The sequence below is a fragment of the Rattus norvegicus genome, chromosome 19, assembly GCF_021556685.1.
Source record: "Rattus norvegicus strain SHRSP/BbbUtx chromosome 19, alternate assembly SHRSP_T2T, whole genome shotgun sequence".
In the NCBI taxonomy this organism is placed as follows: domain Eukaryota; kingdom Metazoa; phylum Chordata; class Mammalia; order Rodentia; family Muridae; genus Rattus; species Rattus norvegicus.
This window is the reverse complement of record NC_141552.1, coordinates 22,784,894-22,801,572: the sequence shown is the minus strand read 5'-3', so window position 1 is coordinate 22,801,572 and position 16,679 is coordinate 22,784,894. Positions and strand designations below refer to the sequence as shown.

General features: G+C 43.3%; 2 protein-coding genes across 4 annotated transcripts in view; one reads left to right on the top strand and one right to left on the bottom strand.

The window, feature by feature from the left end:
* LOC147999107 (uncharacterized) overlaps positions 1–16,679 on the top strand; it is a 924,037-nt gene that overhangs the window by 90,517 nt on the left and 816,841 nt on the right. The window lies entirely within an intron of this gene.
* Positions 950–7,882, bottom strand: LOC147999140 (uncharacterized). The gene is made up of 4 exons (XM_087596172.1): positions 7,726–7,882; positions 6,500–6,659; positions 4,370–4,532; positions 950–3,655 (listed from the first exon to the last, which is right to left on the bottom strand). The coding sequence occupies exons 1-4, from the start codon at positions 7,805–7,807 to the stop codon at positions 3,626–3,628; spliced, it is 435 nt and encodes a 144-aa protein (XP_087452298.1). The 5' UTR covers positions 7,808–7,882; the 3' UTR covers positions 950–3,625.

The window sequence follows — 16,679 nt, the reverse complement described above, 5'->3', positions numbered from 1 at the left end:
AGGGGTGAGGTGTCACTGCGGGGATGACCAGCAGTATCCCAGCCTTGGCCTGGGAATAGCCATTGACACCCACACTTTCTGGGGCAACATTGTCTCCTGAGGATAGAGTCAGGCCAGGAGCAGCAACTGATGTTCACGAGGGACAAACTTTCTTCACCTCCTGCCCATGCTGGCCCTAGGATCTGGGCTTTTTTGGTGACATGAGTGCTGAGGCTCCCAGGTAGATGGGTTTTCAGGGGTCAGGTGGTGATTGTCACCAAAGATATCCATAAGGATAAGTCATACTGTACTAATTCCCATATTAGATCCCTTCTCACAGGTCACAGAGGCCATAGTGGGTCCTAAATGTGGAGTCAGGTTCCTGTGCACTTTTGAGGAGACTGGTCAGACATTTAGGCTTCGTGATATTTTGTTGGCATTATTTTGGGGGGGATTTTATTTTTACTGTTGGGGCCAAACCTGGGGCTGCCATGTGGAGGGAAAAGCTTTGCCAAAGCTGTAGATCATCCCTAATAATAAACTCCTGAATTCTCCCAATCCTGGAACTATCTAGGTCCCTCACATGATGCAACCTTTGGGGCATTCCTCACATAGAATCATGGGGTGGACTGCATCCCAAAGAGAGACAGTGGGAAAAATTCCCCAGTGTCTCCCTGTGGCTGTGACGATGGGAGTGCTGACCAGTGGAATGCAGGCCCCATGTGAAAGCCTTTTGGTTTCTACTTGAGTGGAATCTTCACCATGCCTTTTTTTTTTCTAGAAACACAGGTTGCCCTGGAACTTACAGTGTTCCATCACCCTGACTCAGTTTCCCATGACTGGGATCATAGGCTTAAATTACTATGCCCATTTTTCTTTTTTGTATTTATAAATCTGCTAAAAAGCCAGAAGGATCCAGAATGTAAAATGGTGTGGTCCAAGGCATTTCCAACAGGGGATTCTTGACCTAGGAGTATCCAGACCAGTGTTTATTGTGTGGCTACTTCATTCCCATAACAGCTTATATTTGACAAAGAATTCCAAGTTGTGATATCACTGGGCAGCAGGTGATATCCCATACAGCAGGACTGACTCAGGTTGTAATTAAGGCTGGAGAAACTTACTAGGACCCTGGTAATCCTACCACCCTGGGGCCTTTAGATAGCCTTAATCTGATCTTCCCCCCTGTGCTATTAATCAATTGCTCTTGAAGGTAGATTTGAATTTACAGTCACTGTGAGGCAGGAGAATTAGGACCCTACAGTCACTCTGGGCTCCATAGGAAGAGCCTGTTTCAATAGTAAAAGAGGTCACCTGTGAGTTCTTACTGTCTTCCCTGAGGCCTTACTGCTGGAGTTAGACTAGCTGTCTCACCAATTGAAGTAGAGGGCAGAATGCTGGTGCCTTCTATAGTGAGGACTAGTGACAGATGGTCTATGGAAATTCTAGAAAGGTCTACAAGTATTTATGTCCTGTGCATGGGAACTGCTGGCTTCCCTGTGTCCTTTGCCTTTATTTTGCAGTCCATGGGGCACCTGGAAATGTCCCCAAACCAGGCTGTACACAGGGCCTGTCCCGTGACTCTCACTTGCACTCAGAGCCTGCCTGATAGTCATAGGTCTGACAGAGTCCTGACACCTGCAGAGACCACTATAAGGGACCCTGCAATCCCCACACTGCCCATCAGTGTCTATAATGTCCCTATACGACACTGAGACGTTCTAAGCTCCTTCCAATCTTTATGCTGCATCAGAATCTGACCATTGCTACTTTTGCTCCTCTCATACCCACACTAGAAGCCCTGTACCCACACTAGTCCCAGCTGGCCTGTTGCCTACTGACATCTCATGGACCTGCCCCAATATTCCCTCTTTGCCTGGGTCCCTGCAACTGTGTCCAGTTCTGGCTGCTTCCCTGCCTCCCCTCTTCCATTTTCCAAATGGCCACATTGACACATGAGTTTCTGGGTCTCCCACTCCTCGGATGCTGGGAACAGGTTCATTCTTTGCTGTTTGAATGGTTGTCCTAACACTGGAGGACCTTGCTTCAAGTAGTGGCAGTCAAACCTGGTGCTGATCGTGTCAGATCTGTCCAGGCTGTCTGTGTGACTGTGGAATGCGCCTCTGTTTTGGCTGAGTGTTATTTACCTCCCACATGGCCATGTGATAACCAGACCATGAGCATGTTCATTGTTTGGAAAGAAGGGTGTGGAGGACATATGCTCCTCACCCTAGCATTAGTGGAAAAAAGACATAGGTAGATGCTGCATTCTAGACCATCCTGGGCTATAGAAACTCTGCCTCGAAGAATGCAGGTGGAGCAGGGCTGGGGATCAGTTGGTTGCCTAGCAGCCTACCACATTGAGCAGGCACTGCTCAACCACCTGTACATACACATCTCCTGAGATCTCTCTCCTAAATGGGAGGTGATCGTGTCCACCTAGTACAGCACATGCCCTGGAAGGACAAAAGCTACCTACAGGAGCTGTGGTGATGACTCCCAGGTTAGAGCATCTGCTGCTCTCTCAGAAGAGCCACATGGACCCTAACAATCATCTACAATGGGGAATGCTATTCCCTCTTTTGGATCATGAGGGAAATGCACTCAGGAGTGGACCAGACATACATTTGAAAAAAAAAGATCCATTGAGTTAAATGATAAAAATAAATATAATCAGCAACAATAAAAAACACAGCATATGAATGATCAAGTGAAACAGCACCTATAAAAACCTATTTCCCAAAATGACGTTGATGGTCATTATCTTTGTGGTTTAATACTAATGCTGTATTGTAAGAAAAACTGAGGCACATGGTTCTCGATTAGGATTATTCTATAATCCTTTGTGAAAGTTGTCATTTTTTCTGCAGCTCTACAGGCATGAGTGTGTGTTACTCAATATCTGGTGCACACAGTCAATAAGGAATGTGTGTTGTAGACTGATATAGACTAGGATGAGCAGAACACATGACAGCATGGATACAGTATGTCAGTGATTACATCATACAGTGTGTGTCCATAAAAAAAGTCACATTATCCACACAAAAGACACTATCACCCTGTGTACACCTTGGTGGCTTTGAATTCACTGGACCATGCAAAGATCCATATCTAGCTGTCAGTTCTAAGTCTACAGGAGGGGAAAGGACCCTTGAATAAGATAGTCTTAAGAGTCAAGAGTTACAAATCAATTTTTCTTCATAAGGAATACAATTTACAAAAAACAGGCATAAAATGAACAACTAAAATGGTATAAAAAAAGAAAAACAGTAACAAGAATATATAACTATGAAATAACAAAAAGAGAACTTCAATGAAAATCATAACCAAAAACATTTCTTAACAGCATTTTCTTAATGAACATTTAGAAACACAGTTGTAGTGCTGTTTCTCCTCTAGGACGTGAGATGCCAAGGTAGTCCCCTCAGTTGTCTCTCAAATGGTGTTGTCGGTATGAGAGAGGAGAAAGACCTCAACCAGACAGGCTGGCATACGGATACATAAATGTAGGGTCTCTATACATTGAGGAAATTATCTGAGAAGAAGAATATTCCCCCAAAAAGTCTTTGACTGTGAGGATTGTCGTCACAGGGAACTCCTGAGAGAGAAACTCATTCCTCAGGGGGCTGTCTTCCTGGGATCCGTCCTATGCCATGTCTCCTGCAGTTCCTGAGACCTGGGAGGAGAAGGCAGCTATTAAGACACTGATTTGGTGGGGACATGCATACCAGCTGTCAAGTTGCTGCCTTCTGTCCCCTCAGCTGCATTGGACAGACAGCACTGATCTTTTCACTGAAATCATTGCTGATATCTCTGCAGGCTGGGAACATCACCAGCAACCCTCACAGTACTGTGGGAGAACAAGCTGCTCCTCAGACTCTACCAGTGCAAACCAAGAATGGGGAAATGGGGAGAGACCTAATTGGGGTGCAGGAAGAAAGGAGAAGGCCACATGATACCCAGATCAAAGCCAATGACCAGGACTCATTTGCCATTTGCACTTGGTTCTTATCCCTACAAGGTGCTTCCAACCATCACATGACCCCTGTATGACCTTTGTCACACGACCAAGAACTCGTTCAAAACTCTTCATAGCATCCAATCTGTGATAGGGATATGCAGTCATGTGATATGTTATTCCTCTGTCACCATTTCTGGACTGCAGTTTCAAAAAGGGCAGAGAAGTATAATTGCCCATAATTCAGTTTCTGAAGAGTGGTTAACATCCCAGAATACTTGTGCATAGACAGAGCAATGAATAACTCTATCACATGAGGTGGGTGACTGACTGGGTGTGGGGAGATTAGAAAGGTGATAGGGGAAGCAAAGATGTATCCAATAGGCAAATGGTATCAGACATTGTTAATGTGACTCAGCTGCTTGTTCCTACCACATTTTGCTGGGTCTGGAGGTTGCTGGCCTTCTCCTGTTCGTCTTCATCCTTCGGGTTCAACTCAAACAAATATCGCTGTAACTCCTTGCACTCCTGCTTCAATGTGACCAACTTCTTCTTCATACATGCCTGGTCCATCAGGAGCCGGCTGTGCAGGTTGCTGGAAACACACTCTGCATAGTAAGATCCTGAAGCCTCTTCCTCCCATTCCAACTGCCAAATCCCACAAACTCTACCAGGACCCAGATACCTATAAAGACTTCATAGAATACATCGCCATACATGTAAGACTGCTGCACAAACAGCAAACGGCCAATCCAGGGAAGAATAAATTGTTTCTGTGATCCAAGCACAAATAAGAGTCCATGTCTCTCCAAAAGAACTACAACTATCCATGAAAGCCCAATGCATCGGGGCAACATCAATTAGTAGTCAGCAAATAACCACAAGAGGACAGTAGAACCAAGGGAGCTCATGCTAACCATGTGGTCCACACATTGAGCTTTGTTAAACCTGGTATGACCCCAAAGGCCCAGGTCGGCCTAATAACACTCTGATGCCTGAATCAGTGTAGTTCTATCCAGAGCCTTCTAAAGATGCATACACACTGTGGTGATGAGTCACAGTCTCTTATGGAACTGAAACTGAGTCCAAAAGACCCACGGCACAGTGATATTTAAACAGCAGAAGAGATGGGCCCAGAGCTGCAGACCCTCCGGTCCATAACAAAGAGAGGCAGACATGGCCATTCCACAAGTGATGGGCCCTTCTGACCAGTACTTACTGATAGAAGTTAATCTCCTTCTTGAGCTCCTGAAATTTCTCACGATGTTCAATGTTCTTTGTGTCTAAGTTGTGCAGTAATGACATGACCTCTTTCTCCTTTATCTCAAGTTTTCATAAAATGGATTTGGCCTGAAGTAGGAGCTGGCCCCAGGAAGATAGAACCCAGTGAACATCGAGGTTTAGGATTATAGGAACTCAGGCTGTGTCCTGTACTACCCCAGCCCTGGAAGGACACTTTCTGAATTCTACATATTTGGATCTTCTTCAGATTCAGAAACTTGGAATTGTGTGCCCAGGACAACAGAGCTAAGCACCCAGATAAAGGGTTCCCTGGCTCAGTTTTTTCAATCAGGAGGGCAGGATCTGCATTCTAACCTGTTATGCTGTCAAGAGCCTAGGCCACAGAGCTTACCCAAACACACACACACACACACACACACACACACACACACACACACACACACACACATCCAGAAACCTCTGATTTCATTTTTCCTGTTTTGACAAGTGGAATGCTACAAGCCAAATAACTAATATTCTAGAGGCAGACAGTACACATAATTCTGGAGATGAGACCAGATATTGCCACAAACTTAAATCTGCCCAAGGCATACAAATGTATAGACAAATGTGACCACACAGGCAATGTACTGTGCTGTTGAAAGTGGGGCTTCCAAAATAAAGCACTTACACCTCCATGAAACTATTATACAGGTAAATCCTGAGGTCAAAAAACAGACCCCTAAATTCCAAGTGTGCAGGGACATAGAAACATATAAAAGTTGTGCATACGCATGCAGACCTGTGCACACACAGACACACAAACTGGGACACACCCACAAGAAAAGAAAAGTAAACAGACTCAGAGAATGAGAAAGAGAGACAAATATGGAAAGAGCACAATGAGAATCAGTAGAAATATATGCACCATTACTGTCTCAGAGTTTAAGGCACACAGACAAGAAAGAACAAGCCAGAGCCTCAGGCCTTCTAGTTAAACATTGATATGAACAATGTGGGACCTGTCACCTAAGGCTGCTGCCAGGAGATGATAGCATTCAGTCACCTTCCTAGCAAGTGCAAAGACTCTCCACAAACTCACAGCACCTAGAACCTTGCAAAGCTGCCTCCTGTCAAGGGCTTTCCAATTGTACACTGGGAACTCATGCTTCAGTGACTTTATCCCTGAAATCTTCACTCAGATCACAAGTTCAGATTTTCTACAGGCGGAATCAGAGAGTCCATTTCCAAACTCACTCCTCAGTAAGGGTCAGGTTCTGAATCTCCTCTCTATGGGAGATGAGGTTTAGAACAAGGTCGTTTGTTTGGAGCAATGCATACCTCTTGTTCATGGATCCACCTGTCACATAAAGGAGGCGTTCTGTCAGCTCATTTCTCTCCTTGGTAGTTAGCTCCAGTTCTCTATTCAGCCTCTCCTCTTCCTCGTTGGCCTGCATCTTGTTTAGGACATTTTCAGGGGATGATGTCTGTCTGCAGGCCTCTGTGGGTAGAAGAACACAAGTGAACCCGCATGGGGCGAATGCATAGAGCATACACAGACCACAGTGAGGTCCAAACAGGAAAACATGCTTGGAAGCCAGTGTCACTGCAAGGAGTTTGGTCTGTGTAACTGGCATCCTAAGTGGATCACAGTTCCCCCACTACTATATAGAGACCAAGAGATGTAAGCAGCCAGGTGTTCCCTATGCCCGCCCACACAGGCTTACAAGTACCAGAGAGATGCCTTCTCCAGGATTATTATCAGGTACGCAGGCTACAACCTGGTTTCAGGACCCTCACCCCTCTGGTTTCAGAAGTCAGATCATCAATTCAGCATCCACAATGACTTGATTGATCAGGGATACTCAGATATCCTACACTGTTACTCTAGTCCAATAACTTTGCATTAAAGAGTCATGTAGGGGGAGGACATGGTCAACAGACTTATTAATTCCCCCTACTGAAATGACAAATGCCCCAGAAGTGCCAATAGGTTACAGGCTCTTTCTCTACCTGCTCCATATAGTTTGGCTACTGTAGAAAAATATCTGCCACACAGAACCTCTAATATATGAAGGTAAGATTGGCCCCGTCTGCCAGAGGTAGTCAGAGGAGTTCTAAGAATATAAGGTCATGGCCAGGAGCACAGTTCTCTCCCTCTTACTACTTGTTAGATAGTCACTGAATTTAAAGAAGCAATGAAAGTGAAGTACATTGATGCCCTGTTTAATTCAGAAAAGTTATACCCTAAATGACTCCTGATGGTGTTATTATATCAATTTAACATACTGAATGCACTGTAAAAGTAAAGACTAGAAGTTCACCCAATAATAGCATAGGCATTGCCATATCCTCCATGTGGTTATGGAGAAACTAATGATGTGAAAACCTTGACTTTCAGGAATTGTGATAATCATGGAATTCAATATCTGTGGAGATGTTCCAGTGGTTGTGGCCCATTGCTATAAAGGCCAGCGGAAGACCCCCACACACACCCCTGACAGGAAGCTCAACATACACTGCCCAGAACTTACTCCACATTCCCCATGTCCTGTGTCCATCATTACCTTTAGGTTTCATTTGCTTCACTCTAGACTCTTCTCTATCAACATCAACTCTCCCAAAGTGCCTACAAAGACGGGCAAACATGTCTGTGGATATATCCTTTGGACACTAAGAGAAAAAGTAGGGAATTGGTTGTCACAACGATACTGGTGACATCACAGGGATTCCAAGGTCTCTCTAGGAGATAATAGAATGTCCACGAAGGGACGGCTGCTGTCACGGATAACAGACTTTGCCTCCCTGCTAATGTTCTCCCTGTACTGAGCCAAAGCTGATGTGCCCTTTTCAGGGGACTTCCCTGTGGCATAGCCACTGAGCACCACATGCTTCCAAAGCCAAATTTGGCTCTAGGCTTGATTGGAAAAACCTAAGTCATTGCTATGTATCTAAATGAGTGCTTCCTCCCCAATCCCTGCACAGAAATGTTTCATCCTACCTCAAATTCTCCTCAGTCAGCAATATTACCCATTAAAGATTACTGAGAAATCACACCAGTTCCTGTAAGTAGCCAAAGAGGTCTCCTGTCTCATCATGTGCAGGTGCATGAAATCACACCCAGAAATAGCCTGTCGGGTAGGTTGCGATGTGGGTGTGTGTTATAGGTACAACCTGAAGCTTTGTGCTTAATATTTGACAGTTGCCACCAGATTCCTTAGGAGAAAGAATTGCATTCATTATGGTCCTGGCAACAACGTGGTGATCTGTTAGGAGAGGAAACTGAAATATTGGATCCACCAGTGAATGCACCCTCAGGCTGAGTGTGGGGCTCTCCTCTTTGCACTTAAGTTACCAAAGTAGGATTGCTTACAGGCCTCTCTAAGCTATAACGTGTGATTTCATCTGAAAAATAAAATAGTCAGCAGATGTGGGGGGGGATGCAGCCAAAGGAGTAGGACAAGCCTAGAGACATAACTCAGTGGACAGAGTAAGAAACAAGCATCTTCACTCCTGTTTCATGGATCACCCCACAAAACACAAAAGCATCTATCATACTAAAAAAAAAACCAGTTATTTTATTGAATGCATACACTAATACTGTTTACAGTATTAGTAGCAAAGCTCAGATTTTGGGGGCAGATCAATGACTTGAACTATCTTCCAGACAACATATAAAGCAATAAATAAATAAATAAATAAATAAATAAATAAATAAATAAATAAAAAATAAGAAAAAAAAACACAAAAATAAAAAAACACAAAAAGCACAAGCCTCTCATGTGAAGTTACAGAAGAGTGATCCAGTGGTCACTTCTGAGCAGGCAACTTTAGCTATGACAGTGCATAGTGACCCTTAATTTGATGGGTCCTATATAAAGCTTTGTGCAATATTGTCATTTGAACAAACCTCATCCAGAACCTACATAACGACACAGGATATGATTGCCATGTCCTTGCTGCGTATCAAGTTATTTTTCTGTGTCCTTGATTGTCAGGCATATTACAGCAACAATCTGAGATGGCTGGTAGACTTGGAAGAAAGTGGATATGAAAGATCCCCGTTTGATATCAGTACAGCCATTTCTTAAGCATGAGAATCTTTTAAGCTGGCCCTCGCTTAGCCCCTAGACGTTAGACAATAGACCAGAAAGTACAGAAAGCACATTCCCACCCACTCTCTAGGAAGCTGCCTGACCATAAGAACAGAGGGTATAGAACATATTTACTGCAGGGCAATTACAAGACAGGAAACATCTCTGGGAAGCTGACTGACCACTATAGAAGTGAGATGTCCTTCACTGAATGCAGCTGTGCTATAGGCTGACATAGCTATAGCCTTGTCCTGGGAACTCCAGAAGAGAAACAACTGCCAAGACAGATATCCTTGGTCCTTGTCCTGGAAACCCCAGGATAAGAAAACATATATTAAGTCAGACGTCCTTCCTACTGAAATAGCTACATTGATATGGTTAAGGCCTTATCCCAGAAATTCCAGGATGAGAAACATCTGCCTAGTTATCCTTGGCACGAAATAGCTGAGCTAATGAAACTGTGTAATCTTAACTGACTGTTTAAGCTGTACATTTCTGTTGTTCGAGGCTCCTCACATCCCTCCTGCGTGAGGACCGTGTCGAGCCCCAGTGCATTGGTATCCCAAAGTAAACCTCTTGTTTTTACATCAAGACTGAGTCCTGTGTGTTCATGGGGTGGTGATTGTCCTCAGGACTGGAGCGAGAGTCTCCTTTGTCTGAGGGTCTTTCAGATAAAGCTATAGTTGTGGGTTACACACCTCAATTCTCATTGGCTAATGCTGTCCTCACAGTCCTTGGAGGCCCCTTTGTAAGACTACCTGTTGGAAAGTAGAAGCAGCTTTATTTGAGCTCAAAGTGAACCTGACGAGCAACGTAGAGAACAAGATGGGGTAATTGAGAACCTGTCTAAAACCAGCACAGAAACCCACCCTCCATTCAAAGCATCATCTACCAATTCTTGAATTTTTACCATTCTCTACCAACCAGTCTTTCATTCAGGAAAGGTAGAAAAGAACTGGAAATGATCTTTGTATTCTAAGGACCTTGATCTGTCTTTCCTTAGGTCCACGTTAAGAACAAATGAAATGGGTATCACCATCTGAATAACTTAGTATCACCTACTCAGCATTTCTAGCCTAGTACTGTGCCTATGGAAATCTCAAGCTTCCCTGAGTGTTGCTGCCCCAGCAAGAAGAATGAAGAACTGAGGTCAAACCCCAGTGAACCTTTCAAGGGGTTAGAAGAAAGCCATCAGAGATACTGCACTTCATTGTCCTTAGATTAAATCAAGATGATACAACGTGAACCTATTGGGATATTCAACCATACATCTTCCTCACAACCCCACCTATCTGAGTTCATTGCTTGGCAGAATTCATGCCCCACCATCCTAGATATTTCTTGATTCATTGCTGCCAAGGGCCAGGTTTCTTGAGTTTTGTTTTTTATAGAATTGGGTGTAGTCAATCATAGTTGCCCTCTGTAAGAAATGACAAATATCTATAATAACTGACCACACTGTACTTGTGTATACAAGTACAGTAGTGGAAAATTCAGCATAACTGAGGAGTGGGAAATCACCACTGTGTCCTGGCCTTTCTCTGCCCATATCACAGCTCACAGGCGGCTGGGGCAAACCTTGAGTTCCTCTGTAGAAACAGAGTGATGTTGAATGGACACTGAGCAGGCAGAGCAATACAGCTGAGGCAACTCAATTCCAGCAACAAATGCATTATGTGTTTCCCATCTTAACAGCTCCTTTTGAGGACTTGTCCCCACACCCAGCTTAAACACAGCAATTTTCATACATGCCCGCCTGCTATTTCATATTGTTGCTGTAATACGCCTCCACATCATAGATTTCAAAAAAGAAAGAAAATAAACCTGACAGTGAGAAGGGTGATGCTTGTCAACATCTAGTGGGTTGGGGGCCCAGGTACGGTCACAAATAACCAGGACACAGGGGATGCAGAGCAAAGGCAGATGCAACTGCATGCAGCTGCAAGTTTATTAACCCTTATATAGGCATGAATATGGATTACCTCACTTTCCCTTTTGGCAAGATATAATAAGATCGTTATTCCCATGATACCAGGAACGACTGAGGCAAGACTAGGCAAAGAAGTGAGACTAAGCAAAGCCTTCTTCTTAAAATATCTGTATAGCAAATCACCCCTCTTCCTAGTATCACAATATCCTTGTCATAACCCAGAGAGCATGAGAGCCGCTTCCACAAAAAACGGACACAGTACAGCATAGTGTAAGGTAAAGTGAGAAAAACATTTTCTTCTCAAGGGCAGCATTGCAGCCCCTGCTTGCATCTCTCAGCCGTCTTTCCTTGATCCTGTCTGGGAAGTGTCTCTCAGTGACTCCTCAATTTCTCTCTTTGTCCTTTTGTTTTAAAAGTAACACTTTCTATAACATAGCTAAATGTCCTTGAAGGGGTTTAATCATGCAAAAAGAAAGCAATATAATATATAATGTATGCAACCTTTAATGAGTGTATCTATTTTCTTAGGGGTATTATTCAGATACCTTCTCCGATCTGGATTTAACTTTGGTAATTGTTATCTGTCTACAAATTCAACAATATCAAATAAATATTCCAGTTTTCTGGCGTAAAGTCCTCGGGAGTAAGAACTAATGATTTTGGAATTTGCTCGGTGTCTATTGTTATGTCCCTCATTTCATTTCTGATTTTTAATTCATGTATTGTCTCTCTTGTGCATTGTTAGTTTGAGGAAGGGGTTGTCTCTCTTGTGGATCTTCTCAAAAAAAAAGAGGAAGAAAAGAAAAAGACAGCTCTTGCTTTCCTTGACTTTGTATTTTTCTCTTTGTTTCTAAAGGCTTGATTTCAACCCTGAGTTTATTGCCCTTCATCAGATCCTACCAGACTCTCTATGGGATGAGGCTTTGCCTCCTCTTGGTAACAGCAGCATGGAATAAATGAAGCTTCTGCTGATCTCTGTTGTGGTGTTGCACATCACAATCTCACCGAAAACCATGCATAGCCTGGTTTTAGGCTCTATTAAAGTGGCCCACTATTTCAGTGTTCCCTGCAAGGTGCCATGGAACGGTAGTAACATAATTCTGCATGCACATCGACAGGTTTCTCCACGGTCTTCTGGGTCATTTGATAATAATTTATAGTGAGTTCATGGATGAACACACACACACACACATACACACACACTTTACTGACATGGTGCATATTCTTTGCACACCAAAAATAAAGTGAGCGTTACTGAAAATGCACCAATAATGGAATCGAAGGAGGGAGCTGTGGGGAAGGTGGGGCTTAGAGTTACTTAAAAGACCCGACGCAGATTCTCCTTCTATTGGAGGAGAAACTTGATAGACAATGTGGTTCTTTATTTTCTTTCTCTAGAGCACACAGGACTAGGGTGGCAGCTAGGGCTTTGAGTGTGTTTGGCAAGTACTGTAGCACTGAATTAAATCCTAGGGCTGGAACCCTATTAATCATCTACAACAATTACAGGGCAGGCTGGATGACGACACTCAGCTGACAATGTGGACATCTCAAGACAGTCACTGGACAATGGCTGACACACTTGTCTGAAGACTGGAAATGTTTCTCGATCTTGGAGAGGAAAGAAGGACCCTCCAACTACACTGTCCTCTAAGGAAGTTTATTCAGGTGAGGGATGACAGGGACTGTTTTGTCTCACGTCACACATGTCAGTAGAAAATATCCTAGGTATTGGATGGCGCTGTTAGCATTAACAGAACAAAGCACATAGTGTTGGGAAGGATAATAAATTATGAGTAGGATTAGAAAACCCCAAGCCTCTTCCAGGTTCTAGGAGAGCAAAAAAAAAATACCATGAAATACAGTATTAATGTGATAGTTTGGTTAAATCTAGTTACTAGTTTCTATTGTGATACCTATTGTCAGTGCCTGCACCGACAGTGTGTGAATATCGGGTGTAGGTTTGTGGGGTTGAAAGAAAACACATACACGGGTCACCCCTTTTTAGCGAGTGCTACCAAGGCTTTACTGAGATCTCCTTATATACCAGAGGCAAAAGCCGTGGAAAAACAACAAGGCAGGTGAAAATCCCCAACCAGGAAAATAGGACAAGTCTGTGAGGTGAACGTTCCAGCCCAATCAGGGACCTAAACAGCTTCTTAAAAACAAGAAGCAGGAAAGCTCAGTGGGGAGGAAGGGTGCCATGGAAAATCCCAGCCTCAAATCAGGGGCTAAGAGCAGCTGTCAAAGGTGTAAACAATTTCTTGCTATAGCAAGCTGAAAGGCTCAGCGAGGGGGGAGGGAAACACCAAAGTTGGGCCCAACAGGAGCCTTCACTGGTGGCTCTAATGTTTCACTTTCCTATGCCAACTGGCCTCCACAATGTTTCTAGCACCATAATGATTTCAAGTCTTCCTCCTAAGGAATTTTGTGGCAACCACTGAATGCTAAGCACAAGGCTTCATGAGTGTTCCCCTAACACACACCCATGTTGCAACCTTCCATGCAGGCTATTTCTTGATGTGATTTCAAGCACCTGTACATAATAAGACAGGAGAACATTTTGACTGCATATTCAAACTGGTATTATTTCTCAGGAATTTTTAATGGCTAATATTGGTGAAGAAGGATAATTTGAGTTAGGATGAGACATTTTTGGGCAGGATTTGGAAGGAAACATTCATTTAGATGCATAGGAATTACTAAGGTTTTTATAATCAAGCCTTGAGGAAAATTTGGCTTTGGAAGCAGGAGGTGCTCAGTGGCTCTGCCCCGGGAAAGTCTCCTGGAAAGGACACCTCAGCTTATGGTCAGTACAGGGAGAACATTAGCAGGGAGGCAAAGTCTGCTCCCCATGACATCAGCTGTCCCTTCTTGGACATTCTATTGTCTCCTAGAGAGTTCTTGGCGTCCTCTGCTATGTCACCAGTGTTGTAGTGACAACCAGTGCCCTAGTTTGTCTCAGTCCGAGTCTGGCAGATACATCCTAAGACATGTTTTCCAGTCTTAGAAGTGTTTTGGGAGGGGGGATGTCCATTGTGGAGAGACTAGGGTGAAGGAGTCTGACCTTTCATCTCAAAGAAATGATGGACAAAGAAAGTGGTTCTGGGAATGTGGAGTAAGTTCTGGGCAGTGTCTTTTGAGCTTTCTGTGGAGGCGGGGGGAGGGATAGTGGGGTCCTGCAAGCTTAAGCTGACCTTTCTAGCAATTGGCCACAACAACTGGAGCATCTGCAAAGGAATTGAATTTCCATGAATATCACAATTCCTGAAAGTCATGGATTTCAGAACATTAATTTTCCCATCCCCAAAGAAAGGATATGGTAAGGCCAATGCTACTATTCTGTGAACTTCTGGCCTTTACTTTTAAAGTTGATTGGTGGCTTGTTTTTTGTTTGTTTATTTATTTATTTAGTTGGTAATATTATCTATTGCCAAAGTCAAACATCTGGGTTACATCCTGGGACCCACATGACAGAAGGAGAGAAATGGCTCCTGAAAGTTGTTTGGTCATGTGCTGCGCACGCACACACACACACACTCACACACACACACAGACACTCACACTCATACACACACAAACTTTTATGCAATAGTAATTTTTTTTAGAGTCTGATATAATTGGTTCTAATACAAAGACAGCCTGAGTGTAGTTACTATATAATTAAATAGTACTCATGCTCTCAGGCAAAGAGTTTTAAGTTTATAAGTACCTAATAAACTAGCATTGGGACTTATAAAGAACATTTAAATGTTCAGCAGAAATACAAAGAACAAATAATTTAATTTGTTAAAAGTGAAAGCTTATACAATTCTGAAGGTTTTTATACTGGTTTTATTATACATGTAATTATGAAAAGAAAACATACATACTTGATCAATGAAATGAGGAAGAGTGATTTAATGAACAGAAAAATGGATGGTACTTCAAAATTTCCACGATTACATATTATCTATTTAATTCCCTCCACAATAGCAAGAAACGGACATTATTATTTATGCGACATTACAGATACATAAACCGAGAAAATATTGTTTGGCCTGATTATCTGAGCTTTTTAAAGGTTTAGTTAGTTGACAGAGCTGTGGTTTAAAATTAGGGTCCATATTCTTCTGTTTTAAATGTGTGACACTTTTCTCTTTTTTTCTCCATCTTTATTAAATTGGGTATTTCTTATTTACATTTCAATTGTTATTACCTTTCTGGGTTTCCAGGCAAACATCCCCCTAGCCCCTCCCCCTCCCTTTCTCTATTGGTGTCCCCTCCCCATCCTCCTCCCATTGCCACCCTCCCCCCAACAATCCCTTCACTGGGGGTTCAGTCTTGGCAGGACCAAGGGCTTCCCTTTTATTTCTAGTGGGTGTGCTCTCCCTGCTCCATGGGAAGTGGATGGGGGGAAGGCCCGGGCCTGAGCTGAGTTGGAACTGGGGTAGAAAGGCATAGGGTCTCCTAGGTGAGAATGCCAAACCACCACTGCTGCTGCAGCCACCATGGAGAAGCCCTTGTTCCTGCTGCAGGGAAGAGAGTCTTGTGCCCACAAGATGGCTGAAGGGGAGCTGAGAGTGGACAGCTTCATCACCCGCCTGCTGGAGGTATGAGGATATCGTCCGGGAAAAATTGTGCAGATGACTGAAGCAGAAGTCCGAGGGCTGTGTATCACGTCTCGTGAAATCTTTCTTAGCCAGCCAACAGCTGTGAACACAGGTTTCTTTTGGAGAGCAGGCCTGTGCAGGCCCAGAATCTAGGTGGGACAGTTCAAGCTACCCTTTTTCCATGGCCAATCTCAGATCATATTCAGAAAGTATTTCTTGGGCTAAAGAGATGGCTTAGTGGTTAAGAGCACTGACAGCTCCTCCAGAGGTCCTGAGTTCAAATCCCAGCAACCACATGGTGGCTCACAACCATCTCTAATGAGATATGATGCCCTCTTCTGGTGTGTCTGAAGACAGTCACGGTGTACTTGTATATATTAAATAAATAAATAAATCTTTAAAAAAAAAAGAGTATTTCTTCCAGGTGATGGATTTCCAATTTATGGAATTGGACTAACTTACTGATGGTGGAAGTGACACAGAGAGTTAAAGTACAGAAGGAATAATCCAGAATGTCCACCAACAGTTGCCGTCACACCAGGACTTTTAAAAGCTCAGCTGCTAGAGAAGCAATGTAGTCTTTGGTTATTCTCAAGCTTAGGTCTTCTAGTCATTAAAAGCTGACCATGACACAAAAAGAGTCATCTATATCAAAATAGAGAATAGTAACTAGATTCACAACACACTATCACATTACTACTGTATTTGAGGTTCTCAGTTAATATCTAAGAACCTGGAAGAGGCCTGGGTCTTGCTACACATACTTATAATTTATGTCCCCATTGTCAGCTGAGATTCTTCATGCAGCCTGGGGTCAAGGAGGTCATCCCACAAAGCACAAAACACCCATCTCAGATAAACATGTATGGTTTATTGAACCCAAAACATCCATGAATTTCAGGACA